General features: G+C 46.4%; 1 protein-coding gene and 2 non-coding genes across 3 annotated transcripts; all 3 read left to right on the top strand.

Annotated features, from left to right (window-relative positions):
* Nucleotides 1-7840: 7840 nt before the first annotated feature.
* On the top strand, nucleotides 7841-9238 carry LOC123405914 (fibroin heavy chain-like). Its single transcript, XM_045099428.1, has 3 exons — nucleotides 7841-7958; nucleotides 8510-9077; nucleotides 9161-9238. The coding sequence occupies exons 1-3, from the start codon at nucleotides 7841-7843 to the stop codon at nucleotides 9219-9221; spliced, it is 747 nt and encodes a 248-aa protein (XP_044955363.1). The 3' UTR covers nucleotides 9222-9238.
* Nucleotides 9239-12164: 2926 nt separating this feature from the next.
* Nucleotides 12165-12271, top strand: LOC123406511. Its single transcript, XR_006612200.1, has one exon. It is a non-coding gene; the product is annotated as a small nucleolar RNA Z118/Z121/Z120 (small nucleolar RNA).
* Nucleotides 12272-12420: 149 nt separating this feature from the next.
* Nucleotides 12421-12529, top strand: LOC123406513. Its single transcript, XR_006612202.1, has one exon. It is a non-coding gene; the product is annotated as a small nucleolar RNA Z118/Z121/Z120 (small nucleolar RNA).
* Nucleotides 12530-13528: the final 999 nt, after the last annotated feature.

The raw sequence follows: 13528 nt of genomic DNA on the forward strand, positions 1-13528 counted from the left end.
TTGGAACATCTCATATGCCCCGTGTTGCTCAAAACGTCTTTGGAGCCCCGTTTCTAAACTGTATAACATGCCACACCTGACCAGAGAGTAGTCATCACTCCGCGCTTGCCAGACGTTTAGAATGTCCTGGGCTGCTGCAGGAGCGGGAGGGTCACCTAGCGGCGCATTAAGGACATAAGCCTTTTTAGCTGCTTCAAGGATGAGCTTCAAGTTGCGAACCCAGTCCGCATAGTTGCTACCATCATCTTTCAGCTTGTTTTCTCTAGGAATGAGTTGAAGTTGAGGTTGACGTTGGACATCTACAATATTTATAAAGACAACTTTTAGACTAAGTTCATGATAATTAAGTTCATTTAATCAAATTAAGTATGAACTCCCACTTAAATCGACATCCCTCTAGTCATCTAAGTGATACATGATACATGTTGACTAACCCGTGTCCGATCATCACGTGAGACGGACTAGTCACCATGGTGAGCAACTTCATGCTGATCGTATTCAACCATACGACTCATGCTCGACCTTTCGGTCTCTTGTATTCGAGGTCATGTCTGTACATGCTAAGCTTGTCGAGTCAACCTAAGTGTTTCGCGTGTGTAAATCTGGCTTACACCCGTTGTATACGAACGTTAGAATCTATCACACCCGATCATCACGTGGTGCTTCGAGACAACGAACCTTCGCAACGGTGCACACTTAGGGGAATACGTTCTCGAAATTTTAAGAGGGACCATCTTATTATGCTACCGTCGTTTTAAGCAATAAGATGTAAAACATGATAAACATCACAATGCAATCATATAGTGACATGATATGGCCATTATCATCTTTGCTCTTTTGATCTCCATCTTCAGGCATCGCATGATCATCATCGTCACCGGCGTGACACCATGATCTCCATCATCATGATCTCCATCATCGTGTCTCCGTGAAGTCGTCACGCCAACTACTACTATCACTACTACTATAGCTAACCGTTAGCAATGAAGTAAAAGTAGTAAGCACATGGCGTTGCATCTCATACAATAAATTAAGACAACTCCTATGGCTCCTGCCGGTTGTCATACTCATCGACATGCAAGTCGTGAAACCTATTACAATAACATGATCATCTCATACATCATACATGCAACATCACAACTTTGGCCATATCACATCACATGTCAAACCCTGCAAAAATAAGTTAGACGTCCTTTAATTGTTGTTTCAAGTTTTACGTGGCTGATTTGGGTTTCTAGCAAGAACGCCTTCTTACCTACGTGATAGCCACAACGATGATATGCCAAAGCTATTTACCCTTCATAAGGACCCTTTTCATCAAATCCAATTCGACTAGAGTAGGAGAGACAGACACCCGCTAGCCACCTTTATGCACGATGTGCATGTCTGTCGGTGGAACCAGTCTCACGTAAGCGTACGTGTAAGGTCGGTCCGGGCCGCTTCATCCCACAATACCGCCGGAAAAGAATAAGACTAGTAACGGCAAGCAAATTGACAAACCATCGCCCACAACTTTTGTGTTCTACTCGTGCATAGAATCTACGCATAGAAAACCTGGCTCGGATGCCACTCTTGGGTAACGTAGCATAAATTCAAAAAAATTCTACGCATGTTCAGATCTTCCTATGGAGAGACCAGCAAGGAGAGAGGGGTAAGAGCATCTTCGTACCTTTGAAGATCGCTAAGCGGAAGCGTTGCTAGAACGCGGTTGATGGAGTCGTACTCGCAGCGATTCCGATCTAGTGCCGAACAACGGCACCTCCGCGTTCAACACACGTGTAGCCCGGTGACGTCTCCCGCACCTTGATCCAGCAAGGAGGAGGGAGAGGTTGGGGAAGAAGACCAGCAACACGACGGCGTGGTGTTGGTGGAGAGACGAGGTCTCCCGGCACGGCTTCGCCAAGCGCCGGCACACAGGAGGAGGAAGAAGTGCAGGGCTGTGCCGAGGGAGAGGGAAAACCGTGTCCTCCAAAGGCCAAAAGTGCCCACTATATATAGGGGAAGGGGAGAGGGGGTGCCACCCCTAGGGTTCCCACCCTAGGGGGTGCGGCAGCCCTCCCAGATGGGGGGTGTGGCGGCCAGGGCAAGGAGGAGGGGTGGCGCACCCCTCTGGTGGGCCTAAGGCCCACCTAAGTTAGGGTTCCCCCCTTCCCCTTTTTTCTGGTGCACATGGGCTGGGTGGGGGGCGCACTAGCCCACTTAGGGGCTGGTTCCCTTCCCCACTTAGCCCATCTATCCTCCCGGGGTCGTTGCCCCCCTTCGATGGTCCCCCGGGACCACCTCCGGTGGTCCCCGTGGTCCCGGTACGTTACCGGTGATGCCCGAAACACTTCCGGTGTCCGAAACCATCCGTCCTATATATTAATCTTTACCTCCGGACCATTCCGGAGCTCCTCGTGACGTCCGGGATCTCATCCGGGACTCCGAACAACTTTCGATAACCTCGTACAACAATTCCCTATAACCCTAGCGTCATCGAACCTTAAGTGTGTAGACCCTACGGGTTCGGGAGACAGGCAGACATGACCGAGACACCTCTCTGGCCAATAACCATCAGCGGGGTCTGGATACCCATGGTGGCTCCCACTAGATCCACGATGATCTCATCGGATGAACCACGATGTCAAGGATTCAATCAATCCCGTATACGATTCCCTTTGTCTGTCGGTATAGAACTTGCCCGAGATTCGATCGTCGGTATACCTATACCTTGTTCAATCTCGTTACCGGTAAGTCTCTTTACTCGTTCCGTAGCATGTCATCGTGTGACTAACTCCTTAGTCACATTGAGCTCATGATGATGTTCTACCGAGTGGGCCCAGAGATACCTCTCCGTCACACGGAGTGACAAATCCCGATCTCGATTCGAGCCAACCCAACAGACACTTTCGGAGGTACCCGTAGTGCACCTTTATAGTCACCCAGTTACGTTGTGACGTTTGATACACCCAAAGCACTCCTATGGTATCCGGGAGTTGGACAATCTCACGGTCGAAGGAAAAGATACTTGACATTAGAAAAGCATTAGCATACGAACAATACGATCTAGTGCTAGGCTTAGGATTGGGTCTTGTCCACCACATCATTCTCCCAATGATGTGATCCCGTTATCAATGACATCCAATGTCCATGATCAGGAAACCATGATCATCTATTGACTAACGAGCTAGCCAACTAGAGGCTTGCTAGGGACACATTGTGATCTATTCATTCACACATGTATTACTGTTTCCTGTTAATACAATTATAGCATGAACGATAGACGATTATCATGAACAAGGAAATATGATAATAACCATTTTATTATTGCCTCTAGGGCATATTTCCAACACTCTGCCAGTCTCCTTGTGAGGACGTGGCATAGCCCCACGATGGCCCTGCGGTTCACAAATGGAAAGTGTATAACGACTGCATAGTACCTCGCTAGGCCCGAACCGACAACAGTCTCCTTGTGAGGATGTGGCATAGCCTAGCGATGGCCATGCGGTTCGCAAATGGGAAGTGTAAGAGAATCTATTGTCGAATCCCTCAAACCCTTCTCAAACATCCGGGCAGGCAGTCCGGTCACTACCCGATCACGAAAAATCGACCCAGCTGGACCCCTCAAACGGGCCTCAAACACCCGGGCTGACCGGCACCCCTCATATCCAGCCCAAATATGAGGCAAATATGGGGGAGCCCAGGCGCATCCGGGCACGCCCTCCTGGCTCGCACTAGCCCGCGTCGACCCCACATATATCCACCTCATCCGTCCCGTGCGGAGTGGAGGAGGCAATGTCGGTTCACATTGCACTTCGCCGCTCCCGCGAGGACATCGCCCGACCGACGACACGATCTGTCTATCGCGACTCCATAACGTCCGCTCAAAGGGCGCTCGGTTCTACATTTGGGGCGGGATCATCCATGTCCTGGCGGGCGGATCCATCGACCGAACCCGCGGACTTCGAGTTCCGATGAGAACTGGCTGCCCGCCGTGGGAAGGAGAGGATAAGGATCGCCAGGGCCTATCTCGTGAAGGAAATGACGGAGGCGGAGGCGGCTGATGCCACAGCCCGCGCGACTGCAGAGGAGGAAGTCATCCGCGCTCGCATTTTAAAGAAACGATAGCGGCGGAACACACGCGCCGTCGCCCGCAAGCAGAATCAGACGGGCCGTGAAATGGCCGAACTACCACCGAAGGAGGAGAAGAGGTGAGCGATGAGGAGGACATGTCCGACGTGCAGATCCGCCTCGATCCGTACTGCGTCTTTGACCAACACTTCCACGACAATGATAACAAGGGCACTGGGAAGGGCAAGGACAACCATGGATGATCTCCATCATAGTCAAACATGCCAAATTTTGATAATTCGTTGTCATGTAGTAGTGATGGAGTTGCAGGACGTAGTAGTTGCATGAGTTTGTATGGATTTAAGATATGAGATTTGAGGTGTCCGGATATAGAATGCATTATTTGAGACGTGACCGATTAGTGCATGCGGACGCGCCTCGACGTCTCCGCGGGCATTTGAAGGACCGGATTTGAGGGGTGTCACTACTCATTCCTGGCCCACACACCAACTGTTCTCTCCTCTATCACACGCAACACCAGCTGCAGTCTCCCGTGCCTTGTGGCTCTTTCCCATCCCTCCCACCACCGACACCGATGCCCCGACGGCTCCTACCTTCCTTGCCGCCACACCTAGCCCCCTTCCCCTTCCCCTTCCCTGCCCCTCGCCACAACTTTGTCCTGCCCTGGAGACGTTGCCTCCCCCCTGAGTAGCGGTCCCAAAGGTTTCTCCTCTCCTCCCGCACGACATCGGTGACCCGTCGGCTTCGACCTTCCTCCCTGCCACACGCTTAGCCGCCTCACCGCCTTCGCTTCCACCGATGGTTCATGTCCGTCCCCACACCGTGGACCCCCCTCCTCGCGGGACGGCTCCGGCGTCGGCGCCAGCGGCCGCTCCGGCCTTGTTCTCCAGAAAAAATGGATCTTTTGTCCCTCCTGTCCAGGTCTTGTCCTCGCGAGAATCCGCTATTATGCAACACGTCTTGGCTTGCCGAGAAGCTGACTGCGTGTGGTGAGTTTCTTTCCTAGAAGAAGAAATGATAGAAGCAAAAGAACACGACCAGGAGCAGCTCTGTAATATCAGTCATCTGCATCGGTATGATCCTAGTTGATATGTATTTTCTCTCGGTACTTTGCGGACTCTTAATGATAGTGCCATAATTACTTACTCCCTCCGTTCGAAATATCTGGTCCTGTTTGGATCCATGGGTTAGAGTTAGTTTAAGCTAGGTGGGCTTATAATTTTCGATTTATAAGGCTTGCACGTATCTCTAGGTTGATAAATAGACCAACATAATACAACTTATATACCATAAAAAATATATCATTGGAAACTTCAAATCATCTATTTTCTAATGATATAATTTATAGACTATATAGCTCAACATATGTTGGTGAAATTATAGATCTAGGAATACGCGCAAGCCTTATAAGGGCATCTCCAATGGTTGTAAGATAGTTGTTGGTAATTTTGACACATAGGATTTTTGATGATGTGTCTTGCAATAAATGAGGAAAGAGAGTAAGGTTGTATGTAAATTAACCAACACCCTTGCACAAGCTCCAATGTAGAATGAGAGAGCACCTTATTTATTACCTCACATCTTTTTGGACAAACTAGATACAACCCATTGGAGTAGTTGTATGTTAAGGTGTTGGCTGATGACATGGCATATTTTACCAACAAGTTAACCAACAAACTGTTGGAGATGCCCTAAATGGGAAAAGAGGTAGTAGTAGAAGCTAACTCAACCCCTAGATAAGAGGGCCTCTGTCACGATGGCCATTTTGCAAAAACTCCCTCAACTACTTTCGTATTGAACCCGCGCTCCACTCACCCACAACCGCACCCACTCTCTCTGCCTCGCCTCGCCGCCCCTCACCGCTCCCTCGCCTCGCTGCCCCTCACCGCTCCCTCGCCTCGCCGTCCCCCTTGCCTCGCCGCTCCCTCACTGCTCCCTGGCCTCGCCGCCCTTCGCCGCTCCTCGCTGCCCCCTCGCCTGGCCGCAGCACCTTCCCTCCCCTCCACCTTGCTGTAAAGGTTCGACCTTTCGGTCCAAACGACGACGAATTCGCCGGATCCGGCGTCGGAGAGGCTCGATCCGGTGGCTGCGAGGCCGGATGCGCAGGATCTGGACGGCGACCAGCACAAGATGGTGCCTGCACCAGCGCAGGCGCTCATCGTCGTGGTGGCCCTCGGTATGTCTGAGCATGAATGATTTGATGTAGCAGAATGAGAGTCTGAGCAAGAGACCTGACCTGACCTCTGAATGAATCCACTCCAGGATGGATGGATGGATGGATGGCAGAGACCTGACCTGACCTCTGCGCCAGCTGAAGCAACCTGATAAATGAAGCACGAGGCCAAGCCCGCGTCCATATCCCGCCTTGGCTCCAAGCGTCCATCACAGGTGATGATCCATTCCCTTCTTTCCTCACGCAGAATCATGTGTTTGTACCTGCGGCATGTTCGTCGTACCTGCGTCATGTTAGGAGTGATGTAAGGAGGTTTAGTTAGCACTGTAATCCATTAGCATAAGTAAAAATTCAGTTACTGTACTGATGTTACTTCAGAGTTCGAAATTTTAGTTACTTTAGTGACTACATTCTCCTTGCAAGGAGCATTGTGATGACAGCAACCATTTGTGTGTGAGTAATACTGTGACTTGCTGTAGAGTGTTGTTGTTTGCAAGGAGTACTCTGCAGCTGTGGGAGTAATTCATTCAGAAAACAGGATAAAGCTGTAGTTTTTGCTCTAGACTACTGTTATTTGTACTCCCAGCTGATTAGAGTAGGGGTACCGTTATTTGCTCTAGAGTAATGTGATTTGCAAGGAGTACTCTTGCTGAAGTAGGAGTAAATCGTCAACTAGCTAGCACTGACTAAAAATTCAGTTAACACTCACTAAAAATTCAGTCATATTGTTGGAGTATTTACCTGTTGCATCCTCCTCTTGATTTTCAGGTACTCCATCCTCCTCTTGTGGAGGAGTCAAGTTTAGATCTGCCATATCCATGTCGATGAATCGATCCTCCTCTTGATTTTCAGGTACTCAATCCTCCTCTTTTGGAGGAGTCACGTTCAGATCTGCTATATCCATGGCGATTTCCTAACAAAAAATTAACATTCAGTTAAGTTAAGGAATTCAAAAAGGACATGAGTAGATTACTGTAAAAGGACATGTATCAACGATTTATATTAGCAATTTCAGTTCACAATTGAAATAGACCGAGGATAATGAGCTGGTGTTGCCTCCCAAGAGGAGAATCTTTACTCCAATACCAGGATAAGTGGTAAAACTTCTCTCTGCGTTGCAAAATTTACTGCACCGTCGTCCGACAGAGTTTACAGATTTATTGTTATGACTTTGTGATGCGTTCAACCCTTCATGCAGTATTCTTCCATCAGTTTTCTGTTCCCACACAATGACAGATATGCTGAAACTAAATGTCCATTTTTACACTTTACTTATCATCCTTCAACAAAAGTGTGGACAAATAATTAACGACACATCCTTACCAAATGTTGCTGCTTTCAGGCATTTTAGCCGAGAAGAACGTGGCTCTTCTCCTATACGCAGTTGAGATCAGCAACATACAACTTCAACAACAACAATAAAGTCGGCCGAGGTGGATTTGGGACATTATATAAGGTGACATTTTCATTTCCCTATGTGTGGGAACTGCTCTGCTCTCCGAGAGAGAAAACGAAGGTGCCAAGAGGGGAGTCCCTTTCTTGGACCTGAAGTGAACAATCTAACTGAATAAACAACTTAATCTGTTTGCTTTCAAGATGTGCATACTAGCTGGAAATACATGCATCAACTTTCGACCAGATGAAAATTTCATCATCCTTCGTGTTGTGCTGACGGCGGTTGCTAAATTTCATAATACTAGCAGGTACGAAAGCAGTAACTAAGACATGTCTTCTTCTCTTGACCTTTGTGTGCAGGTCATATAGAACCAATCCCAGTTGTCCTGCAGGCTATCATCGACCACCTTGTTCTTTGATCAAGGTACTAAAGTTAATTGTCTTCTTGCATGATCACTTACTGAAAGGATCAGTTGATAGTTAAGCTGGCGACAACATGCTTGCTTGAAAAGACCAGGAAAATTAAGTGAACCTGTATAATCTTTCAGTTCTTCCCAATGCTATTTCTATCAACACTTTAAAATCGTTCAAGCCAAAAAAACTGCATTAGTCTAAATTGAGTTGGAATGGCAGAATATATGCATGATCCAAGAATCAAAACATGACATTCGTAAACGTGTACTTTCAGCAGTCTCACCTGAATTACGACTTTCTTTAGGTTATTGTTGGTTCAACACTGTTCTTCAGATTCATTTTTTTGAGGTTCTTGTTCTTCAGTTTCTGCCGGACGAGGAGCTCGGCGAGGCACCGGATGAGGAGCAGGTGCCGGATGAGGAGCTTGGCAAGGCACCGGACGAGGAAATTGGTGAGGCGCTGCAGCTCGGCCTAGGTGCTGGTCAAGGAGCTCCTCGAGGCACCGGAGGTCGACTAGGTGCTGGTCAAGGAGCTGCAGCTCGGCTAGTCATGCTGGTCAAGGAGCTCCGCGAGGCGCTGGAGCTCGGCCAGGCACTGGTCCAGGAGCTTGGCGAGGCGACGCGTCTAGAGCAGAGGGACGGAAGCGGGCCGACGGCGAGGGGCCTGGAGCAGGAGCTTCGGCCGGCAGCGGCAGAGGGCCTCGAGCAGTAGCTCCGGCACGGGCGGAGGGCCTCGAGCAGGAGCTCCGGTGGCCGCTAGCGGAAAGCCTGGAGCAGGAGATCTGCACCACAAAGCTCACGAGAGGATTGAGATCGTGGGTGGATCGCGGGCAAGTGCGGAGATCATGGGGAGGTGGGATCGTGGGCAGGTGCGGAGATCACGGGGAGGTGGGATCGTGGGCAGGTGAGGAGATCACGGCGAGCTGGAATCGCGGGCAAGAGCTGGGATCACGGCGAGCTGGAATCGCGGGCAAGAGCTGGGATCACGGCATGGGAAAGGGGATCGCGGGGATCACGACACTGCTGTACTGGATTGCTAGCTATTTAAAATGTAACGGGTGTAAATGAAAAAATGTGCTTAGTTCAAAAATTCTGTCACCTGCGACAGATATTTCGGGACGGAGGGAGTACATTGCAGTCTGTTAGCAAGGAGCATCAAGAGTTCCTGAGCCTTGTCAACAAGGAGGTACGATGTGAATTTTTGAAGTGGGGTCAGAGGGACAATTACCATACGGCATTTTTTTGTTTGTTGCATGTTTGAACTGTTTTACTGTGGAGTCTGAGTAGTACTTAATTGTTGAGGAATGCAGATAAAACTATATAACTCCATGCTTGAAAGATAATACACAGAGGGGGCAGAAGAAGCTAAGAAGGCATATATGGCTGCTAGAGAGGAGTCAGACGACACCACCGAGGTTGCTTCAGAGGAAAAAGTCTCGTGAGCACTGATTGACAAGGTATGTATCTCTTCCATGTATGAAAAGTCAAAGATCGTAACACTCTGGTTCTATCGGTACACTATATTTGCTCTGGTTCGCTGTTTAAGGTAATCACTTTTTTCCCTGACTTCGTCGGCTATCGATGACTAGCTTGAGAAGCTGAAACGGTTAAATTACTTGGGCACAATTTTGTCAGATAATGATTTACTTCTTTTCCTTCGTTCTTAGGGTATGGTAACATCTTAAATAGTTTTCTCAACCTTTGAAGAAATAAGTATTGTTGATTGCCTGCTGTTGGCAAGTTATGTGATACAAGGTAACTGTTACCCATGGGTTTCTACTTTGTAGCAAGTATATGGTTTAATTGGCCTTGTATTCGGCCTTATACCAGTTGTTCCGGTAACCCGGTGACAGTACGTGGTACCAGTTTTTGGCCTAGTAGTCTACTAGACCTAGTTTAGTTTCATTCTATTGTTAGTTGGAGATACTAAACAGAACAAACGAATTTCTTCGTCATAAACCGTATCCTAAATTAGACTGTATGAATGGATCTCTTTGTCATAAACTGCATCCTGAATTTGTCAACTTCCACTGGGCCCTGGCCTGCACATACTGTTGACACCTGCTTGATTGCATTTCCAATTTCTACCTTTATGTTACGTGTTCATTTGGAACAAAATGCTGAACTAGCATCAACAGAGTTATACTACAAGGGTACTGTGTTAGTTTACATTAAGTATATGATTGAGAGTTGCTCACAAGTTAGGCCCTGTTTGGTTCCAAATAAGTCACCAACTTATAAGTTGAAAAGTGCAAAAAGTGACTTATTTTGCCAAACGAACCCAACTTATAAGTCACCCCAACTTATAAGTCATAAGTTGCTCCACCCCAAATTAAAACTTATAAGTCACCCACTTTTACATGGAAAAGTGACTTATAAGTCAGATGACAACCAAACAGACGTGACTTATAAGTCACTGGTTTTAAGTCACCTGACTTATTAAAACCAAACAGGGCCTTAACTCTAGACACTTATGCTTGGTTGCTGGCACAAGCTCCTCCTTGTGTCCTTTATGTCAAAATGATTGTGATAATTCTTTCTTAATGAAGTGATTTCTCTCTTTAGCCTAAAAAGAAGAACTATTGAAGTATAGCATGTCAGCATTAGAAGTATATGGGTCTTGGTTGCTCTTGTTAACAAAGTTATACCGTGTGGCTTTATCGCTGATCTCTATGCCTACATTCTCCATCCCCCAAGTCTGTTAGTTGGAGAGATTTCTTTGGTGGAGCTACCATTGATGTTGGTCATCTGTACATTGCTATTGAATAATTTATGGGTTAGTTGTTGACATATATTTTTTGCTCTGTTTTAGGTTGATGCCATGCTTCAGAAATTAGAAAAGGAGATTGATGATGTGGATGCACAAATCGGAAACTGCTGGCAACTGCTTGATAGGTACGTCAATTTCATGTGTATCAAAGTCGTTTCATATTGCATGCCAGTCAGCTAGTGCATTGTGCTGCTGGTGAATTTCCTCTAGGAGTCGGACCTTCATTAGGGTTTGTTTAGGTAGGGAGGGCTGAGACCCAATCCGATCAAACCGGAAGCGATTGTTTCGGTAGTGCTGAGTTTCCTGTCGATCTGTAGGAATTGAGCCATATCAGTGATCACTGTGTTCCACCTACCCCTAAGTGGTAGTTTAGTTGTCCATTGCCATTCTTCGATATCTGTTCTTGTGATTTATATGCTGCTCTGGTGCAGATATGTCGATACTTGTTGCCACTACACTGATCCAGGGATTTACCTTTTCACAGAAAAATGCTGATTTGGCTATATAACTAACTACTTTTAAGCAATAACTAACAGAGGCAGATGTAGAACATGGATGCTACTTCTCTCAGTAACTACCCCGTTACGGTGACTGATAAAAGAGACAAGTAGAAAACTGTCTCTACTCCCCGCTGACGCTAATAGGTGGTTGTCCCTGAGGGTACCAGAGGGTTGCGGCAGGAGAGGGCCTGCACGGGGAAGGTTAACTTGCCCTTAAGTATCATTACAACATTATTTTATTTTATTTTTGCGGAAGTATCGGTGCAACATTTATCTACCATGTTCGCACAAATGATTTTAACTCAGATATATTATTGCTGATACAGACATTTATATAGTCTGTGTGGTAAGTCAAAGTTATAGCATTGGTGAGCTAATTAATATGGCTCATCTTCTGGAAGATATGTGAGAAATATTCCCATCTCAGATTCATTCTACAATTTAGTTACTAAGACACTCCATGAGTTCCCCCGGGCTTGCTTGTGTGATATGATAAAGGAAGATCGATATTCAATGCAGTATACTCCCTCCGTTCCTTAATATAAGTCTTTTTAGAGATTTCACTAGAGGACTACATACGGAATAAAATGGGTGAATCTACATTCTAAAGTATGTCTATATACATCCGTATTTAGTCTTCTAGTAGAACCTGCAAAAAGACTTATATATAGGAACAGAGGGAGTAGTATTCTATTGTAGACCAAAATGTTTGGCTATACTTGGAGCATGTTTCGTCAACATGCTGATATCGTTTGTACAAGGTCTTTTGATCTTTTGTTGAATTGTAAACCATGTACTTCACTGGGTTCATGGGAGTATGAATAGTTTCCATACCTTTTGTATGCTTGCTGTGATGAACCACAAGGACGGTATCTGAGTAAGGTTGCTCTTGAAAAGGCCCTCCTTCCTTGATTAACATCCTAAACTGATCATAAATTCTTTGCAAGCATGCGGAAATCTGAATTGAACATGGATCCACAATGGCTAAGGCTAACATCACCGTGCATCCTTTCCTGCTTGAAATGCAAAGCATGCACTTCGCTGGGTTCATAGGTTGCATAATCTGACTACTTTTTTTTTTACCTTTGTCTGCTTGTGTGTTTGCTGTGATGAATCACAAAGACGGTATCTGAGTCAGGCTAGCTCTTGAAAAAGGCCTCCTTCCTTGATTACACATCCCAAACTGATCATATATTCTGAGCGAACACCCTTCCATGGTTCCCATTGTAGTGTTTTGTTTTTTGATCATACATCCAGAACAGAAGTGCAGCTATTGATCGTGAACCTGCTACTTGTGTGAACCGGTAGAGGAGCTTTCAGGGATTCATGCTAACCTTGTGTCTTGTAGTTTCCACAGGCTACCAACGAATTGGAAAGGCCAAGATGAAGGAGCAATCATCAAGCCACCCGCTCATCAGGTGGTGGAATGCCTGCCTGGTGGCTTCTCATTCGCAGGAGTCGTCATATGTTCAAGTTGTTAATGAGTTGATCCTGCAAGCCAATGAAGATTCAGACGACGAGGTTGCTCTGGAGGCTTGTGACTCTGGTTTGCGTTTTGTTAACATGGTAAATTCAACACGTCAAGCTCTAATACTACATCCGATTGGTGCTCATTTCTAGATATCTTCACATTTTATCCGTCTGACATCCTTCAAATTCAATATGAACAATGAGTCACCGATGATGTAGCTAATTGATTGTGTTTATTTATTAGAGGACTAACTGTAAGTAGTATTTTTCAGGTCAGTGTACTGCGATGCCCCCTGAAGGATTGCATGAGTTCTTGCCATACTTAATACAAGTACGTGATTTGTCTTGCCTAAGCTAATGCTGCGGAATCTTGGGCCTGGTTACATTTTTAACCTCATCTGTTAAATTTATGTCCTAGACTTTAGTGTTGAACGTGGTCTGCACTGCCGATGATGGAAATGGAATCACTTGCTGATGCTGAGGTGTGGTAAATTTCTTTGTATCCCCCATGTCTCAGTTTCTCATCATAATATGATATTTTTGGTAGTATCAACAAATAGAGTGTTAAGAACACCAGAATGGTTGTTAAGCATGCATGTTGTAATCTGTAAATTATGGCCATGCTTGGTTCAATACTATAATTGAATCTATTTTCCTGCTGAAGATTCAGGGCAGTGGCCTATGTATACCAGTTATCAATTGGCTTGATTTAGGCTGTTGATAGTCAGTGTCTCAG

The sequence above is a fragment of the Hordeum vulgare genome, chromosome 6H (genome assembly GCF_904849725.1).
Source record: "Hordeum vulgare subsp. vulgare chromosome 6H, MorexV3_pseudomolecules_assembly, whole genome shotgun sequence".
Classification (NCBI taxonomy): domain Eukaryota; kingdom Viridiplantae; phylum Streptophyta; class Magnoliopsida; order Poales; family Poaceae; genus Hordeum; species Hordeum vulgare.